The sequence below is a fragment of the Protomyctophum bolini genome, assembly GCF_963924005.1.
Source record: "Protomyctophum bolini genome assembly, chromosome: 12".
Classification (NCBI taxonomy): Eukaryota; Metazoa; Chordata; class Actinopteri; order Myctophiformes; family Myctophidae; genus Protomyctophum; species Protomyctophum bolini.
This window is the reverse complement of record NC_137873.1, coordinates 35,070,690-35,092,303: the sequence shown is the minus strand read 5'-3', so window position 1 is coordinate 35,092,303 and position 21,614 is coordinate 35,070,690. Positions and strand designations below refer to the sequence as shown.

Below are 21,614 nucleotides of genomic sequence, written 5' to 3'. Positions count from 1 at the left end.
CTCGGTTGCAACTTTGAATCCTCACGTATATATTATAATTATGATATTATAATCTCCTTATTGTCCAAATGATGTGTTTCTGGGTTGAACAGCCTATCACTATAAAAGCTGGATCTCCGCATTTAATAGTGTCAGTGTGATCATGTGTTGTAGAACCGCTTTAGTAATGGTAGGTGGCGTCGTCAGACTCTGATCTGCTCGAGTTTATGGAATCATATAGTTGGTCAGAGAGCGCCATCATCCGCCAGTGTGTATATCGCTCCGGCTCAGCTCCCCTTGACGGTCTCCTTCACACTAGCAGCCGGCCGTAGCCTACACAGTCAGCACCGCAGGCATCCAGACAAGAGCGCTGACATTTCACTCGAGCCGCAGCGGCCGCTATATCCTTGCAGTGCGAGGAGGGTGAACATCGAGCGACCTTGCAATGATCTCCCTGGACTTCAATTTCAACGTTTTGACAAGGGACCTCTCGTTGTACCTCGAAAACCAAGTGAAAGTCGGGCTATTTGGATCTGGAGTGGCTCTGTCCCTGGTGCTGGGTTTCAGCGCAGCATATACCTGCTACTACTTGATATCTGTAGCAAAGGTAGGGATCTAAAAAAAAAAACCGGCTGCTTTGAAGAACGTACCATTCCACGTTTCATATTATGATCATATCGCGGCCACCGTTGGCGTTTAGTCAGCGTTATGTTGTCCTCAGAGGAGCACTGCTGTAAGCCATTGCACCCTAGCTGCACTGCCGCTGCTTTCGCTGATGGATGGATAGTATTGGATACATAGATTAGGTTGCTCTGCATCCCTGAAGCTTATACGCCCGCACGTGTGATGTAATGTTGTGATGTGATGTGATGGGAGGCAGTGAAAGTCTATGCCAGTGGTTGTCAACCCTTTTCATATCAAGGCCCGTTATTAATTGGGTATTTGAGCCACGGACCACCATTTGATGAGATTTAAAAATAATAATAATAATAATAATAATAATAATAATATTTTGTTGACAATTCCATGCTGTATTGATGTTGGTATACCAAGATAACAGGCAAACATTGAATTGTGTAGACTTCTTGTGTTTAAAAAATAATGTTAGTTAATAGTTACATAATTATCTATTATTGTCCATTTGGTTGGCAACTCTCCATCATTTAGCTGGGGACCACCCCCTCCCAAGGCCCACTGGTGGTCTCCGGATCACTGGTTGAAAACCACTGGTCTAAGCTATTAGCTATACCCTTCAAGTGTGGTGTAGACCAAAATGAGTGGCTACCTATTAGTTACCAGTCAATATCTTAATCTGTAGGCAGTAGGCCTACATTTCTCATGACGCAGTATTCATTTGAATTTGAATTTGTATTAATTTGAATCACACACACACAAAGCTATAATGTGTGATAAAGTAGAAAAGCCAATCATGCAGTGTCTTACAGATGTGCTGCTGTCATGAGTTATGACCTGCTGCCAGTGTGACACAGTACAGACAGTGGGTGAGAGGTCAGGCCCAGCAGGACCCTCCTCTCTTCTACAATAAACACTTTAGATTATAGTCCCATGATCTCATAAAGATACTGTAGGCATACTGTACGTTGTGTGTGTGTGTGTATGTGAGTGTGAGTGTGCCTGCTTAGAGAAACCAGTACAAGCGATAAAAACGGTGAGTTTCCCACAATATGTACTGTAACATATATATATTTATAAAATCAGTGTGTATGTTACTCACTGACAGTCAGTTAGACATTGACCAGTAATTTGATACAGAACTAAAGACCAGTAGTAAAAAACAACAATGACTCTCCTTCGACTTCAAACACATGATTCACCAGTTCATTTGTCACTTGTGATGGTGTTTTTTTCTCCAAAAACATTGTAATTTTCTCGATAAAGGTTGCGAGACTGCAGCAACATCGGACAAAAACGTGTACTTGTGACAATCAACGCTGTATAGGACTTCTTTCATGCTAATGTGAGCTATAATCCACATTTTGTTTTGTAGAAACCACAACTCATCTCGGGAGGTAAGAAGTTCTATCAGTTTCTGAGGGAACAATGTCCAGTGGTGTCAGAAACCTACTACCCCACCTTTTGGTGCTGGGAGAGTCGCATCCAGACCCTGCTGAGACCCTTTGTTACAGCCAAACCCGGGGTCAGCTACAGAAAGTAAGTAGTAGTAAGTATAGTATTAAGTAACAGAAAATGAAAAATTGCTTTGTTTTCTTGAAAAGCAATTGCTTATCCCGGTTGAAATGGAGCAAACTGGTGGCGTGCGTATATGGCGGGATAACGAGGTATACACCTCACATGTGTGGGATATGAACTTAAAGATGGAACATTGGGCTGTAGAGTAATTTAATACCAGGAATTATATTAGCCTTCTATTCCAGGCCATGCTGAGGGCAGGGTTGGTTTATTAAAAGCATAAGAACTTTGCATGTGGTGACTGGTCACTTTGCGTCTTTGATTCCTTATATAATACAAGTTTCACACCATGGAAACAAATCCCACTCTTGCTCGTGACCGAGACTCAAAAGCTCAAAGGTGAATGCAGGGTGATTGTGCCGAGATGTCGGCCCGAGTCCACTGTAGCTGCTACTGTACATTCTTTTGAGGATAAACGGTACTATTGGCCAATGCTTTCCAGTTTCCATACCCCCGGCCCCCGCATTGGAATTATTCAAAACTATGTGTGGGGAGGGGTGTTTGCGTCATCCTCATCGGGATTAGGTGGTCTGTGGACCATGTGAACATTGCCACGACATTTCATTCATATGGTCATACATGTGTGGATGCGGTTGACCCATTCTGACCTGAGATCAGATTCATACGAGGTTTCCACTGGACATGACACACTGGTCTGATGAACCCATTCTGACCTGAGATCAGATTCTAAAAATGTCGATTTTTCAGAAATAGCAGACCTACAAGCTCGTAGCGCGCCACTCGGTGGTGCGCTATGAGCTTGTAGATCTGCTATTTTTCAATAGCTAAAGCATAACATAGTGCTAACACCAAAATTGGTTCCCGCCCAGAATGGGTCAAAGAGACTATAGACCGGAGCCCGGCTGTATAGAGCACGGAGTCGGTAACGATGGAAGTGGGAGTTCCATGCCCACACCCGGCTATGCAATACCCGTTGAACCCGTGTCAGAGTACCCGTTCCGCCCATCTGTCTGTGTCCCTTTTTATGCCCATATATGGAGATTTCCGTATCTGTCTTTCTTTGGCCGTTTATTCCTATATATAGTTCTGGAGTTCTGTGTGAGACATGCCACTATAATATGGAGTGTGTTGTGACGTCAGAACAGGTCAGCTCCATATTTGGAGCCCTATATATCCAGAGCCCGGGGCATAAGGCCTTTTGTGGCGGTTTTGGACAACTGTGTGTGTCCGACCGACTTGACACCGGGCACTGACTGCACCCACCTGTGGTGAGTGGAGAGTGGAGAGCTGTCTCCTCCTCAAAGAAAAATAAATAAATTGTACTCGTTCTAAGTTTCCATCTTGCTGACGTCATCATCGTCCAAATTAACTGTGTTGGTGCTTAGGGCGAACAGCAGCGAGTGGATCAGCTACATATTATGAATGATCTTGTGGTGTGGAACGTGTGTGTCCAATTTGAAGTCGGTGGTGCGAAAGGTTCTCGGGTTACGTGCATTACAGACGTACAGGCGTACAGACAGACAGACAGACAGACAGACACGTGGGTGCATTTATGTCCCAAATGTTTACAAATCTACAGGCAAAGTCCTGGCCTGAGGATCCATAGTCCATAGTTATCACGTTCCTTAAAGTGATGAGTGCAGTGTGTGGTGGTCGGTTTTTTCCCCAAGAATGCTTATAGGTTTATCTGTAGCATATTATTTATAAATTGGTATAGGTGAGTTGGGGACAAAAACATACAGTCATGAAGTAACTTGTTGGCTGTCCGTTCTTTACATTCAATTACCAACAACACATAATTATGTTATGGATATTTGCCCCAGGTGTTTTGTCCCGTCATTCGCATTGTCTCCAGCAAGGACATTCACATTACCTTTCATATTTTGACTGTATGCCCTCTATCGACGAGAAACACTTTCCTACAATGCAGAGGGGCCATGTCAAGTCCTGCAGATGCACCCGTCTATGATCAAACCCGGTGACATTGATGACATGTTCTGACGTTATCACATTTTCCCTCCATCCATAAGGCATCTACCCATAATCAAGTTACCCCCAAGTTTTACACCCTGAAAGCTGTCTGATGTATCTATCTGTGAGAAAGTCCGCTCCTAGTAGACTGCAGGGGTGTCCAAAGTGTGGCCCGCGGGAATAATGTGGCCCTGGGACAAATCTTATATGGCCCCCCAGCTTCATGCCTGAATGGAGGGTATATGCACATGCATAAAGCGAGTGGCAAAGTGAGTTTAATGGCGTTTAATACAATCATAGGACGTTTCTGTTCGAATGTATGGGCTGTCATGGCCAGAAAGTAGTTTTTTTACCGGGTGCACGGTTGGGGAAGTAACTTTTAAACAAGAGAATACCAGCACTCACGGAACTGTCCTTTAAGGCACCTTATTGTTTCATCATATGGTATGGTATAAATTATGCTGCGAAGCAGACAGCACAACAACGTACGCGTTTCGGCGTCTTTTCTTTTCTTTTACCTGGGTGAGTTTCCCAGAGTATATAATTTATAGAGTATATCATTTGTTAGTGTTCCGTGTATTGCTTTCTTTCTTCTTTTTTTACCAGCTGCTGTGTGTAAGCTCGTCTGGTGACGTTTGGTAACGTGAAAAGATCAGTTACACTACACTTTTTGTTCACAGCACACACACCTGACAAAAGACCGTTCATATTAAATATTGATGTTGGTTAAATTGAATCGTTTAAATGTGATGCAATATGCATCATGTGATTTTGTTATAGTCCGAAGTTATGCCAGGAGGTGTATAGTTGGCCCTTGGGTGTTTAGACATGTTCTAATATGGCCCCCTTTGAGAAAAGTTTGGACACGAACAGCGAACGTCGTATACCTGCTATAAAAGACCATCTCCTCACGCTTTGTGTGTGTTGCTCACTGTGGATTTGGGCCTCCTTAACTTTCAAGTCTGGCCTTAAGGGTGCATATTTTATGGTGGTTCTGTAATTTCATGCTGATGTCTCCATGCAGCACGGCATGTACTGGCCAGGTTTACTCTACTGCTCTGCTCTGCTCGTGTGTGTGTGTGTGTGTGTGTGTGTGTGTGTGTGTGTGTGTGTGTGTGTGTGCGTGCGCACATTGCCGTTAAGATGGATTGCACTGGCCCTAAATGACCCCATCTTCCAGCCTACATTTGTAGCCCCACTGCTTATTAATTTGCCCTATAATAACCATTAGTATTCCTCAGCGTTTATTTATTCTCCTTGAGTGTAAAAATAATGACCAAATGGACCATTTAAAGGGTCCACATGGTTTCATTCGTACACTCTCGAGTCGTCTCTGAGTTCAATTAACACCGAGGATATGACAGAGATACAGTACATTGGTGCAAGGTCCCCCCCCAGCCCCCCTTTCTCTCCAAGAGTGAAAAGCACTCTGACAGGACGGACGACCTCAGAGGAAATGAAACGCTCGTCACAATGAGCTGTGCGCACCTGTGCACTGCAAACCCCAGAATGTTAACCCCCGAGAGAGTGTATACCAAGTAGAACCAAATGGACGCGTGAGTTCCTTTTGTGCACTCTGCGAGCGTCAAGTCGGCACTCAGAGTTTTCCTCCTGTGTGGGAGGACTCCACTAAAGCAGCCATATGCAATTCCCTTTGACGCCGTCGTCGATTGACGTGTCGTCGGGGTAAATCATTTTACCTGGGGAATAAAAAAAAGAAAAGGTGTAACGCAATTACGCAGAGAAGCTTGTCAGAAAGGAGGCTTGTTGTACTCTGCCGGTGTACAGTTGCCCCCGACGATAGGTTCACTTTAGCCACGTGATAATTATGAACAGCTGCGAGAGACAACGTTCATTTCATACACTGTGACAACAGCGGACTCGACCGTTAGCGGTGACAATGACCTGCACGCCTGCTGTTGGAATTTAAAGATGTACAACAATGTATCGCATTTGTGTTTATCTTTGCAGTATTGTGTGATACCTAATTACCGTAATTTGCTTGTGTGCATAATAATAATAATGGCATGCTTTAAAAACAAGAGTCAGGCCCAACAAGAGTCAGGCGTCTCTTCCTGGTTTTTAGACGGCTGGTGGACGGAAATGACGCGGAAATGTGCGCGTTATGATATCTCATTGTATTCCTGACACGCAGTAAAGTCTGTCGGGATCGGGAGTCGAACCCGCGGCACACTGCCAGACTGGATTACCAAGCCACGGGTGCCTGGACCGCTGAGCCACACAGCCCAGGCCTTCTTGGTCTAGTATCCTTGTCGCTGAGTCGTTGGTGTACACGTGTTTCCGCAGTGAGCTCATCAAGGCGGCAGATGGAGGCCAGATCTCCTTGGACTGGTCCGACAACGATGGCAGTCCCTCTCACCCCGACCCGGCCACCAGGCCCACGGTGCTGCTGCTCCCGGGCCTCACCGGAACCAGCAGAGAGTCCTACATACTGCACATGGTCCAGCAGAGCCGCGATCTGGGCTATAGGTGGGTGGTCCTGTCCTCCTCCTCCTCCTAGCTGGCAGGCATGCAGATCCAGAGACTCACCGGGCATTGTGCCCGGCATGCACACGACGGCGGAGCCCTGGTTCATGCTTTTGTCACACACTTTTGTGTGTGTGCGTGTGTGCGTGTGCGTGTGTGCGTGCGCGTGCCATTGATACGAGCCATTCATGTGAATATGTCTTCATTCAGGTCGATGTTTGCAGAACACACAGTAACAATCCTTTGCATTTCTACTCCTTTGCGTTTAACTCCAAAGCGCGTACGCTATAGTATAAATGCAACTATAAATCAATGGTTCAGATGAAAACAAATGGAGCCAAATGGAGCCGTATGTATCTAGGCTTAATTTGTACACTCGTCTGAGTTAAAGCAACACTGGGGGTCAGGTGAGCAGGTGCAGTGGAGAAGTGGTGCACCCCTATAGTGTCCAGTGCTGTCTTGGCAAATCGCCAAGACAGACATTTGCAAACGCATCGATGCAGAGGGAGACCGTATTTTCTCTACCCCACCCCCGCTCTCTCTCCCCCTCTCTCTCTCTCTCTACAATTCTCTCCCCAAACAAACCACCCCCTTCTGTGTTCCCCGCACTACATTCTTTCAAACGGAACGTGGAAGGAAATGAGAAGACACAGCAGGGCAAACTCAGCATCTTTTGGCCCGGATCCGCCGCTGTCTGCGTAGACTTTAATGAGTCACAGTTTATCCTGCTGCGAGCTGCGCAGCTTACAGTATTATAGTCCCTGTCCGGCGAGGTTTGCTCTGCTGCAGTGGTGGCAGAAAAGTACCGGTACTCAATTGTTTTACTTAAGTAAAAGTATCAATACTGCAACTTAAGTCCCGGAATCCGAAATGTACAAAAGTATTGGTATAGAAATGTACCAAAAGTTAAAGGTACTCAAGTTGTCAAATGTATAATAAATAATCTTTTGAAAATAGACGATATATAAAGCTCTAGACTAGAGGGTATGCGCATAAAGTCAATGGCAAATCGAGTGGCTAAGTGAGTTTAACGTTGTTTAATATTGTTTAATACAATCAGATAGTCTTCTTTTCTGTGTGGATGTACGAGCTGTCAAGGCCAGAATGTCATGTTTTGCCACTCAGTATAGGCGTTCCTGCATTACCTCCGGGTATGATGATGATGTCTGTGTATAGGGCTGAAGTGCTGGTTACTGTATGTTTTGTAATAATAATACAAATTTGATAAAAAGTAACTAGTAACTTAACGTTTTCAAATAACTGTAGTGGAGTAAACGAAACGTACAATATTTGCTCTCCGAAATGTAGTGGAGCAGAAGCAAAAGTATACAGCAAATTTGACATGCTCATAGTGAAGCAGCACAAATACCTCAAAATTGTCCTTACAGTAGCTACAGTATACTTAAGTAAAAGTGCTTAGTTACTTTTCCGCCACTGGTGCTTCTGTGCTGCAGTGAGTGAGCGGTATACGTACTGTACTACGTAAGCACTCCCACCTATAGCCCCCGTTTGACTGCACCCTTGCAGCTGCTGACTTTACAGTGATATAGAAACAGTAGCTGTGGCTCCTGCAGATACTAGATGACTAGTGAGCCGTGTGTGTGCGTGCGTGCGTGCGTGTGCGTGTGTGTGTGTGTGTGTGTGTGTGTGTGTGTGTGTGTGTGTGTGTGGGAGGGACTTTAGTCTCCAGTAGCTACAAACAACATGATTCTATACAGCTGTGTCTCGTTATGATATCTCATTGTATTCCCAGTCCACTTTCTTAAAATGAAGAACATTTAGGAGGGGGAAAAAAAGTGAATTTGGGCCAAGGTGTTCCCGTGAATGTGCACTTGGCACAGTCAGTAGGCTATACTTGTAGACTGCAGTGATGCACAGTTTTAAAAGCACCCACAGTTGCAGTGTACAGGTGATTTAACCACTATAACAACTATAAAAAGGACTATTTTATTTATTATTAATTATTTAATTTCAACCTGACATTTCTATTTGTATAGGCAAGAAAAGGCGTAATTGGTGATTAAACGCAGAATCTGGTAGAATCAAATTCAAAGGGCCGACAAAAGATGGCTGTAACTGTCATTCAAATGTATTTAATATGAATTCATGAGCACGTTTCTTTTGACCGTTTCAGATGTGTGGTGTTCAACAACAGAGGGGTGTCTGGTGAAACACTGTTGGTAAGACTCAGTCACACACACGTATACATACAATGTTTAAAAAATAAATAAAATAGCTGCTCAATTCCTTTTAGATATATTCTTTATTTGAACACCAGAACACCAGAGATGTGCGTGTGTGGTTACAAAGGAAAATAGGATTAGGACATTGAGCATTATAGAAATATGCCCTCTTCTAGTGCTTCAGCAGTCAGCCGGCTCAGAGCACGTCTATTGTGCACACGTGTGTCATGTGGACAGCATGTACAGACAGACAGACAGACAGACAGGGCAGGCCATGATGTTGACCCATAGCAGGGATTAAGTTGCAGGTGGACAGATAGTGTATTTTATTGCCTGGCCCAAAGGAACATGACCTTGTCACGGCACGTGCACTAGTTCAGACACCTGGTCTAGCTGTCCTCCTATTCTCACAGTTATATTTAGTCAACAAAATGGGCCTAAGCTCCCGCGCAATGTCCGTCTGTATTAACACGCGCTACAGTGAGTATATATGCTTCTGGAGGGGCACATTCTTTTCATGTCTGCAGAATAGCCAGTGCCTTTCTTATCATACTAAATATACTGTCAGTGTGTCACCCATGCAACCATCTCCCTTCGTCTACAACGGGGGTGGGCAACTTTGACAATGGAGAGGGCCACTGCATTTCCACACTCACTGCAGAGGGCCACATTGCATAATTATTACTGTCGTAGCAAAAATAAATGACAATCTACAAGGTCAAAATGTGTCGCACTGCGATGCGTTTACTAGATTTGAATTGAAATCCTGAATAATCTTTTGCTATTTTTTTAAATTGGAATCCTGAAAAGTAACATTTTTATTTAATTTCAAATGCATTTAGTCATAGCTATGTTAACTCAACGAACTAAATGCAAACATACATTGGACATTAAAAAAAAGACATTAACATTTTACTATTTTACTTTAATTAGCTGAAATCAATAATATATCAATGTTGGGATATTGACCTGCGGGCCGCATTAAGTGATGACGGGGGCCGCCAGTCGCCCACGTATATGCTCTACAAGACATGGTGGTGTGTCTTGCAGCCAAGGTTTTAGCTGACAATGTTTCCTCTTGATAAATGTCATTGCATCAATGGCTTGTCTATGCCTTGCACTGTATAGCCGCCATTGTTGTTGTCCCACACTGACTATAGCTGCTGCACATTTATCTCAGAGAGAGAGAGACGGGCTCTGAAATGTGTGAGAAATGCAAAATAGCTCATTTGAAAGTTTCTTTGAGATTTGGTGACCTCAACTGAACTAAAATGAAAAAAGGACACTCGTGTGAAGTGAGGGGCGCTCTTATCGTCATATACAGATACAGTACATCACATTCCGTTCAGCTGAGCATATTCTGCATATTCCGCACACACTCACACACACACAAAGCTGTACATAGGAGGGGCTAGCGCCCCTCCAAAAAATAACTTGACACTATATACAAAGAACGTGACGGTGGAAAAACACCCTGGGTATTTGAGCAACATTTCATGAAAATGACTTAGCATTCATACGTTGTTGTCAGTGTGTTCCGCCAATTGTGAATAGACTCCATTGTTTAAAAAATAGGCCAGTGCTTCAGAGTGGCCCACTATGTGAGAGATGCCCTCTGTCTAAAAGAACAGTACAAATGCTACTGCCCTAATTCTAGACCTCTGCTTGAATAGCAGTTACAGTACATTTTCTTTAGCACACGTATCTCTATATGAGATCAGCCAAAACCTGCTGGTTCCCTTTATTTTTTTACGGTACCAAGCAAGGCTGAATAATTATGGTACAAGTATTTAATCTCGATCTCAGCAAGCTTGTGTGTACCAGAGTTTTTAAACGGGCTCTATTATGTTAAGTCACTGCACCTGTGTTGTGGCCTATGAGAAGAACACAGCCTGCATGAGTGCAGAAAAACAGGCATTTTACTTTCCCTGCGCATTCTGCTTGAATTTCAATGAAGGGCCATAGCTGAGGAGAGACAACTGCAACACAAGAGTTGGCCTTGTTAAATGGACTCCTCCAAGTAAGAGGTGATTTGTTGTGTTCGTCAAGTAAAGGCGATTGCCTGGCAAACAGTTTCGGGCTCAGAAAGATTAACCTTGTTTCCCAATGGGCATGGATATCGGATAGTGTTACATTTTTATGATGTAAAAACAACAACGTGACCTGGTTGTTGTATATATATATATATAGGCTACTGGTGGTATTGTCATTATGTTACCATATTTCTATATCCCCAACTTATTCATTTCCTTTGAGAAAACCTTGGTATTTTGGTTCAAGATTTCCTTAGTGTCTGTGTTTTGCTGCACAGATCGAATACCAACAAAGTCACCCTTTTACCAACTCGTGCCGGGCGTATACAGCCGGCAGAACTGCTCAGCCTGGTATTTATAAAGTAACCTAAAGTAACTTATGCTTAAACGGTTAAACCTAACCTTATTCCTAACCTTAGCCTCAGTAAAACGGTGTCAAAACCTAACCCTATTCCTAAACTTAACCCCAGTAAAGCTATGCCTAACCCTAAACTTATTTCTAACCTTATTCTCAGTAAAACTAAATAAAGAATACAAGAAGTGAGGTTGTAGAAAAAAGAGGACGAGATGGATTATGGGCGACGGTACCACAGATATGCATATGGGTCATGTTTGTACGCTATGTCCATGTTAGATATTAATTAAAACAGAGATACCTCGTATCTCCGTATTTTAACTTTTTATGTTTTTTCGCCACTTAAAGCTGCTATAAGCAATAATGTGTCAACATTTTAATGACCTTTATTTTTATTTTTTTGTTTTTTATTCAGACAGCCAACAATGGGTAAAACGCTTCCAAAAAATGTTAGTCTCTCTGACACATCTGGGGCCACAATCTGCATTCAAAGACTTTGCTAGATGCTTTGTCATAGGTCGATTTGCCTGTCTACTTCCTGATCGATTAGTCATTTCGACCGGGTTATTTTTTTCGACCAATGACACAGCTTCTAGGAACATCTTTGAATTGTGGCCCCTAGATGTGTCACAGACTATACATTTCTTTTGGGAGCGTTTTACTCATTGCTGGCTGTCTGAATACCAAAAAATAAATATAAAACAAAGTCATTAAAATGTTGACATATTATACTACTTATAGCAGCTTTAATGCCCTACTTCGTCACTTCATTTACGAATGAAGTGAATCCATGAATTTACTTCGTTTATGTTTTGGACATGAGCTGTATTTTGCGTGTCTTAAGTACCAGGTCTTATTCCCTAACATGAGTAAACTAAAGACCGGACTAAAGACCGGACACGCATCCAGACTGGAGGCGTGATCAATGCTCTTTGGCCACTCAGAATAGCCAAATGGCATTGATCACGCCTCCAGGTCTTTAGTTTACTCAAGTTAGGTAATAAGACCTGGTACTTAAGACACGCCAAAATACAGCCCCATGAGATGTCCACCCGACAGTGACTATTATGTATTTCAGAAGACAAAGACTGAATGAGTTGCATTGTGTTTGGATTGATTCCCCCCAGACTCCCAGAACCTACTGTGCTGCCAACACAGAGGACCTGGAGGCGGTCATCGAGCACATCCAGCAGAACTATGAACTGTCTCCAATTATGGCTGCTGGAGTATCCATGGGCGGGTGAGTTTAAGAGACCAAGCTGACCAAAGGTTGTCAATGCTATACCGTGTCACTTCACACTGAAGTGAAGCAGTCCGATGCTATAAGGCTTAGGGTTGACGACAAGGGTTACAGTACAGCATCTTGCAATGGGCCTGGGTCTACAAGATTCGCTATACACCACCAATATACCCATGTACCCGTCTAAATACTTCCTTAAGTTCCTTAATGTCAACGTCCACACTCACAACACCTCCAGAGGCAGTTCAACAGACCACGTGCAACCCAGATTCGGCTCAGACAAGGGTTTAAATTAATTTAGCTCCTACGCCACGAAAAATGGGGCACGCCCTACCAACAGCCAATAAGCAACGTGAATCCCTAGACTCCTTCAAAACCAATCTCAAAGAGCACCTACGGGCGGCTGCAATTTGAAACGGGCATTCATCGAATTGCAGGCACTGCATGGTGCCAGCTCAAGTCGACTCTACTCGACTTCCAGCCCTACGCTAAGCAATGCTAAAGTTAGGCCTGGGCCGTGGCTCAGCGGTCCAGGGACCTTGGCTGGTAGTCCATGCCTGGCAGTGTGCCGCGGGTTTGACTCCCGATTCCGACGGCCTTTACGGCATGTCACACGTTTCTGTGCTGCCACTGCTTGTCGTACGTAGTGCGGAGCCTCCCTCCCTCTCCCCAGCCTGCTGACAGGCGCCACCCCAGCCCATAGAAGACACCCAAGACAGAGAACAGTAGAAAAGCAAGACACTCCCAGTGGTGGAAAAAGTACCGGCACTCACATTTTTTACTTACTGTAGGCTAAGTAAAAGTATCAATACTGCAATATAGAAATACTCCGTTACAAGTAAAAGTCCGGAATTCAAAAGTGAAAGAGTGAAAGTACAAACGTATTGGCATCAAAATGTACTTAAAGTACAAAAAGTAAAAGTACTCACTATGCACACAGCCTGAAGTGACATGGCTCGGCCAATAGAATGACGGGGGGAGGGGGGATGGAAACTCACTTACTTCTGTGTACAAACACTGGGAGTTGTCTATATCTCCTTTAAGTAAATGTATACTTATAGTTCATCTCCGCTTTACTTCCTGTATCCATTGAAAATGTTTGTAATTGTCGGGGTGAAAATCTAAATATTTCTGGGCTGGGCTAAGCCCCCAATGTTTGTGACGGTAGTCAAAGGAGCTGTTCCCAAGTAGGCCTACTTGGCAAACTACTTCTCCAGAGTAGGAGATGCTCAAACGTTCCCTAGTTCAAGTCACTCAAGGGTAAGAATGCATTGTACTGCAGTAGAACGCTAGCTCCGCCAACAGCCCTGAATGTGCTGAATTCACCATTACAGTTTAAAGGACCACTTCAACCACTTTTCTTCATATAATAGGTCCTCACTAATGTTCATGATAAAATACCACTGGTGGACACCCGTCCACCAGTGACATCATCAATGGGGATTCCAAGCTAATAGAAACTGCAGGCTTTCTTTTCCTGAAAAGTTGCAATGCGAAAATGGAAAGCCCATCACACACCGTCTGCGGCGCGACGCGTTGCCGCCTGGAAAATAGAACGGTGTTCTATCGGCGAGCCAGTAAATTATCTTTATTGTTAAAGACATTTAATGTTTGTGTTAGCGACAAGATACATTTTCCCTTCATTGTCCGATAGCGTTTTTAAAACAAACATTGAACTAAACACAATCTGCATAACGATGATGTCACTGGTGGATGGGTGTCTGTCTGAACTGATTGATTGATTGATTGATTGATTGATTGAAATATTTATTAACAGTTTGCAGAATTACAGTACATTTCAAGCACAAACTCACTCACTGTGAGTGGACGACCCAATTAAGTAGGCTACAAATAGACACTGCCCACAGCCCTCCTATGAGACACAGACCAAGTAGGATTTTTTTTGTGTTTTATCATGAACATTAGTGAGGACCGATTATATGAAGAGATGTTGAAAAGTGGCGAAGAGGTCCTATACAATCACAGTGGCGAAAAATAAAACTTCCTGGGAACTCAGATTAATACAATCGTGGCTCCAATCCAGCTAAATTCAAATGAGCTAAATTCTTTCGCCTCGGGGGCCTGAACTGACCTGAACTGACCCCAGAGGCTGAACACCTCTCCCTCCTTCAGGGGCCTGCCGGCCTGACCTGAACTGACCCCAGAGGCTGAACACCTCTCCCTCCTTGGGGGCCTGCTGGCCGGACCTGAACTGACCCCAGAGGCTGAACACCTCTCCCTCCTTCAGTGAGCGTTGCCATGTCTGCCATGTGCAGTGGTGGACCAAGTGACCAAGTACAGTCAGTTACTATAAGTACTGTACTTACAAACTAATCCGACTTCTTCTTCACCTATAGGGCCCACCTCTATGCGGAGCATTTTGACAGCATAGGCTGGCCCAGGGTGGAAGACAAGAGTCAAGCAATTGAAGATGGGCCTGACTTTCAAAATTGTAAATGCAACTTTACCCTCCATGCCCTCAGTACCCACTTACTTGACTAATTACTTTAAAAAAAAGTGAGCAACACCCACAGCCATAAAACGATCTGGTGCCACCCATTTTTAAAACAAATATGGGCAAATTCACCTTCCAAAGCACTGCTAAGGTGTGGAATGCCCTCCCCCCCATCGCTCAAAACAAACAAATCACTGGCTTCCTTCAAGACTGCAGGCCTAAACATTCACCTGGTCAGCAGGTCAAAGGGAGAGGAGGTGATCGCCTCAGCCTCTTTGTGCAAATAATCCCCTTCCGATTAACCTTCGGCCCCAACCTGTGAATACTGTAGATTTCATGTTTAGAGGAAACTTTTTTTTTGTTGCTTTAAATTATTATTGTTATATCACTTACTGTTACTGTGTTAACTTATTATTCATTAGTCATGTGCGAGTGGATAGCACCCGAATGTATAAACAAGGCCGCAGTGAAATCCTTTTTTGGACAAAAATGCCTGACTGTACATTGTGCTGTTTGCATTTATGTTGCCTAATAAAATATTCAATCAATCAATCAAAAAAGTACAGTTTTGGGGTATTTATGCTTTACTTGAGTATTTCCAAATTTTCAATAATTATTACTCCACTACATCTCGGATCCAAATACTGTACTTTCACTCCACTACATTTATTTGAAAACTTTAGTTTCTAGTTACTTTGTAGAATTTGATATCATTTGGTATATTTATTCGTCCATTTGAAAATAGCTGATCTACAAGCTTACAATGCGTCGCGTTGCGACGCATTGTGAGCTTGTAGATCAGCTATTTGAAAACTTGAAATGGAACATTCTGCATAATGAGTACTTTCGGTACTTTCCAAACTTTTCCTTGTAACAGAGTATTTCTGTATTACAGTATTGAAGTAAAACCTTTGAGTACTGCTCACGTGAGTGGCATAAAGTGTTTATGAAACTGTTATGTAACTAAAACTAAATGTAATAGGTGTAAAGTCTGTCCACTTCATTGAGAGCAAAGTAAAAGCAATTCTTATTGAAAACAAAAATAAGTAGGTGAAGTCAAGTTCAGCTATAGCCGGTATATACCATGTGCTGCTGTGGGAAAAGAATAGAGAAATGTATAGCCACAAAAATACTAACCCAGTAAAGTAAATAGACCCAAATTAATTCTTACACTCTAGTTAAAGCAACACTGAGGATTTGGCTGTGGGATTTAAATCAAAGGGTATTATGGCGTCACACTGTTCCGAACACTGTGGGGAGCTTTAGTTGTTTGTTGGACATAATAACATAATAACTCAGTTTTAACCCATTTCAGTATTTAGTATTTCACTATACTTGCAGTTACTTTGTGGCTTTTTGAGTTTTGATTATTACAACAAAACGTGTGCATTAACCACTTCAGTCCTACATATATAGATTTCGGCCATTTGGAAGTGGCCGACATACAAGCTCTGCTATTTCCAAAATATGTTTTATAAATTAGAAAACGGGACATTCTGCAGAATTGTAGGCTATACGGCGCTGCGTTACTACTAGCCTATCGGGCCTTGCCTCTTTAGTCGACCGGTAACGCACAGTTCCTGTGGAATGGGGAACCCGGGTTCATCTCCCGGGCCGAGGCTATACATAATAAGTACTTTCTACTTCTGGGTGCTTCAAGTACATTTGTTGTTGCCAATACTTTTGCACTACATTACAAGTAAATGTTGAATTCCCGACTGTTACTTGTAACAAAGTATTCCTACATTGCCGTATTGACACTACCTGGTAAAACCACTAGGGGGAGTGGTTTGGACAACATTTCAGGCAAATCTTTCCCACCACTGAGCATTTCCCCCAACGCTTTCCCTCTCTTTACAATCCTGTCTATATCGCTCCCTCTCTAAAACTGATCATTCTGATTCAGATTCATTTTCTGATTCTAATTCTGATTCCTCTTACCTGGATGTGTTCCAGGATGATGCTGGCCAACTACCTGGGCCGTGCGGGCCGTGCGACCTGTCTGAAGGGCGTGGTGGTGTTCTCGGCGGGCTGGGATGTGTTCGAGTGCACCGCGTCACTGGAGAAACCCCTCGACCGCTTCCTCTTCAACTCCTACCTCACCAGCTGCCTGCAAGCCTCTGTGGACAGGTCTGATGTATTGATTGAAAATTGTTATGAATCTTGTTTGTAACCGCTCCTATATCCAGCAGAATAACAAACGCTCCAACTGATATATCTCAAGGTTGTTTATTTCCCCAAGACAACGTGGAAAAACTGCAACACAAAACATAACAATATCCTTTTAAACACAATATGAAACATGAAATATGAATGTCCTTGTTGTCAGTCAATCATGACGTCCGTATTATATGTAAACAAACACATGTACACAAACAATTGTAACATACCGTGTGCGCCTTCTGCAGATTATTTTAGGAGAGCTACTTTATCTTCTCTTATATTCTTTGTTTAAGGACAGTTTTTTTAGACTGGGAAGAGCTCCTTGCACCACTCAGTCAGCTTGTTGTGACTGAGTTCAGCTCACACAGGTGCAATCAATGCTGCCTCACTCTAATCACAGGGCTCTGCTCCTGCATGCCCTTCTAAGTCATAATGAACGGCAATAAAGGACCAGGCACCAGGCACCCACAGCATGCAAATACAATATGTACCCAAATAAACATACATATAATGTTCACATATACGTTTTCAGAAAGTATAAGCAATAAAATTGAATATTACAAAATACCCATTGCTGGGACAGCTACATTGTTTAAAAAGAATCTGCCAAATGATGGGTTTCTGAACTGCCCTCCTATAAGACAGACCAAGTAGGAAATGTAGTGGAGTAAAAGTACAATATTTGGTTCTGAGATGTAGTGGAGTAGAAATAAAAGTATACTGGAAATTGGAAATACTTGAATAAAGTACTTAAATACCTCAAAAATGTACTTATTAGACCAGACAGTGTGCCTTGTGGTTAGAGTGTCCTCCCTGAAACTGGGAGGTTGTGGGTTCGATCCCCGGCCGGGTCATACCAATGACTTAGCTCAGGTCCATACTCCATAGCCTTCTACTGCTTCAGTATAAGGCTATGGGACTTTCGGTTTTAAATCTCAAATCGAAATCAGACCAGCCTCTCCTCTTTAGCGTAAATAAAAACAACGTTATAGCGTGCGGTTTTAAAAACAACACTGTTTGTGATAATGTTTGTGATAATGAAGTTCACCTTGACCTCGACATTCAAACCATTCCATCTGCCGTTTCTTTCCCCTCTCCTCTCCAGACACAGACCAGTGCTTGAAAAGTGTTACGACATAGATCATGTTATGAAGGTATACTATATAGACTTTAACTTTCAACTTTAATAAATATACATATATAGGCTATAATCCAGTGGGGTCACCAACATGTCCGCATATACACGGACAAATAAGACTTGGTCATGTCCGTGACACATTTTTGATTTTCTGTTTTTACACACCATTATAATGTTCTTATTTTGATCATAAGACCCGACTAGTGAATGTCAGTCTCCAGGTTTTCTTGAGAATATGTATGACACTATTTACGGTACATTAGGAGTCTGTGAGAGGGAGGATGGCTGATTTAAGCAGTCACACCTGTGGCCCTGAGTCAAACTAGAACTGGACTCAGAGCTGGGTGTGGCTGCGCACCTGTTGTGCATCATGGACTTGATCAAGGCACAACAGGTTAAATCAATCATCTCCCTCTCACAGAGTCCAACTAGTACTACTAGTTCTCACATGGTTTATTTGCAAAGACCCGCGGGTACAAATGGAACCAAATGGACCCTTGCGGGTCCATTTGTACCCTCTCAGAGTTACAGACCTGTCATGGTCATTCAGGGTTGTCAATTTACGTGTTTCTGGTAATATTATTGTCCACTCATTTTGTAATATGTCCGTGGCAACATTTTTTATTTGGACAGAAATGTCCACCACGGGCCGACATGGTGACTATCCATCCAATCAAATAATTGATGTACCCATTGTCATTTTCTCCATTACGTTTTAAAGGAGAATTCCATGCTAGAAGGCTTTCTTATACCTTTCTTTGTAGTCATTACGTCCCCACCAAAGAGGTCCAGGTGTGTTTTTTGTGCAAAAACTCCTTATTGGCTATTTCCCCTACCATAAGCCCTCAATGAATTGCATTGAATTGAATGGGAATTGAATGGGGCTATGGGGTGTTTCGCTAATTCGCTTATTTCCATCGAAATAAGTAGTAAAGTGTGCCGCTTGGGATATTATTTACATTATGAAGAGAGGATATATACAAAGAAATTATAATTTTGAGCGATGGAAATAAGCGAATTAGCACAACACCCCATAGCGCCATTCAATTCCCATTCAATTCAATGCAATTAATTTAGGGCTTATGGTATAGGGAAATAGCCAATAAGGAGCTTTTGCGCAAAATAACACCTGGACCTCTTTGGTGAGGACGTAACAACTACAAAGAAAGGTAAGAATGCCTTTTAATATGGAATTTTCCTTATGGAACATGTTTTCTCCCTGGGCCAGGCGAGGACCATCCGAGAGTTTGACGAGCGGTTCACCTCCATCATGTTCGGATATCCCACCAACGACGACTACTACCGCGACGCCAGCCCCATCCACAAGCTGAAGTCTGTGCAGGTGCCAATGCTGTGTCTGAACGCCGCCGACGATGTCTTCTCGCCGTCTCACGGTAAGGTTTCGGCAAAGCCCTGCATGCTGAAACCGACGCGTCCCGTCGGAGAGACGCGTCGTGAGCTTGTAGATCGGCTGTTTTCAAATGGCCCGAAATGTATGTATGTAGAGGCTGAAGTGGTTAATGCATGTTTTTTAATAATCAAAATCTAGTAAAGTTTTCAAATAAATGTAGTGGAGTAATATAATAATATTCCAGTATTTGGATCCGAGATGTAGTGGAGTAGAAGTAAAAGCGTTAAAGTAGAAACACCTAAAAGAATTACTAAATGTAAAAGTACTTAGTTACATTCCACCACTGGCTGAATGCCCGACAGACTGGCGTCAGTCAGCCGGGACTTATAGAGCAGGCCAGAGCCATGGAGTAAGACAGAGTTACGCAAACTCAGTTTCTCCCTGGAAATAAAAAACCTTTCCGAGGCCAGTCCAATGGCGGCTCTCCGAGAAATAGGGACAAGTCCTGGACCGGAAGTAGGCAGATACGCAGTGGACCCAGGCTGCGTGATCTTAAATCCCTTTATTTTAGATTGTTTTGTAGTAAACGCACAACATAAACATTACAGAGACTTTAGTTGTTACTGTACAATACTTTAAAACAGTTGGCATGTTGCACACATGCCTAAAATGGCTCTTTATTTGCGCCACCCTCGTTGAAAACAATGTATTTCAAACTCTAGCTTGTCCAGCTTGTCTCCAGGCTGCATGAACAGCGCTCCGAGCGCTCGTTTTTCTGCCCCCTCAATATCGTAACTCTTTCATTAGATGGCTCTGGAACAGGCTAAAGAAAAAACAGAATCTTCTGTTGAGTTTCGCGTTGTTTTTGTTCTCTACGTCTACAGCCATTCCAGTGGAGGCTGTGAAGCAGAATCCTAACCTGGCTCTCCTTATCACCTGTCATGGCGGCCATATTGGTTTCCTGGAGGGCCTGTGGCCTCGAAAGAACACTTACATGGACCGGGTCTTCAAGCAGTTTGCCAAGGCCGTCATAGAGGGCGGACTCACAGACCTATCTTGCTAGGAGAACCAATTCCTGCTCATTCTTTTGGTTGGTTCCTTCAATTCTTCCACGGCACCTTTGTGTTTTTCCTTCCTCGGTTTATTTCATCATTCCTTTTCTTTTTCTTTTGCCTTGTTTTTTCTTCCTCCAGCCACAAGCAAAAAGAAAAGGTTTCTCATTCATACATTCGTATATCTTGTTGAATATTTGTTTATATGCTGCATTTTAACCATGCACTTATACCTCCATGTAGTAATGCTCAACAACTGTATGTACAGCCTTGCACTCAATATGATATTTATTGATAGAGATGTCCCGATATCCGATACCAGTATCGGAAAAACACTGCCCCATATGCCCTTATTTGGTCATATCGGGACATATCGGGATGGGCGAATGTGCCAGTCTAACCACCGATCCGACACAGGGGGGTTGACACTATATGGCAGGTAAATAAAATGTTTGGGCATGTGGAGTTTGCTTTGCCCAAACTGCAAGTTGCACGCTTGAGTGAGGAGTCTGCTATAAACACAACACGAGATATACAGGTATAGCTACCGGTAGATTAGATATCTATAAACACAAACACGAGATATATAGCTAGATTAGATAGCTATAAACACAAGTTACACAACACGAGATATGTCTATAAACAAACACCTCCGCTCTGCTCCTTCTCTTTCCACACAGTATACATAACACAGCACACACACACACGCACACACGCACGCGCACACACACACACACACACACACACACACATGCAACGTCCAGTTAGTGGCTCAAACAGTTCATTAACTCTACTATGATGGGATGTGGTATTTGGAACGAATGTATCGGGACATCCCTACTCATTGGTGGTTTATCATCACCATGTGCAATGAACAAAACTACTGCATAACATGAGTCATGGAAAGTACACATGTGTGTTCATTTAACTCTGAAAGTTTACATTTTAACCCATTTAGACCGGAGGCTGAATCTACAAATGTCTCCTAAAATCGTCACAGTTTTCTGAAAAGCCTATGTATAGTTCTCAAACCAT

At 43.1% G+C, this 21,614-nt stretch overlaps 1 protein-coding gene across 1 annotated transcript; it reads left to right on the top strand.

Moving 5' to 3' along the window:
• Positions 1-323: 323 nt before the first annotated feature.
• Positions 324-20,627, top strand: abhd3 (abhydrolase domain containing 3, phospholipase). Its single transcript, XM_080777486.1, has 9 exons — positions 324-586; positions 1,988-2,151; positions 6,430-6,612; positions 8,744-8,789; positions 12,308-12,420; positions 16,832-17,005; positions 18,144-18,192; positions 19,405-19,570; positions 20,412-20,627. Exons 1-9 carry the CDS (start codon positions 425-427, stop codon positions 20,588-20,590), a joined length of 1,236 nt encoding a protein of 411 aa, XP_080633612.1. The 5' UTR covers positions 324-424; the 3' UTR covers positions 20,591-20,627.
• Positions 20,628-21,614: the final 987 nt, after the last annotated feature.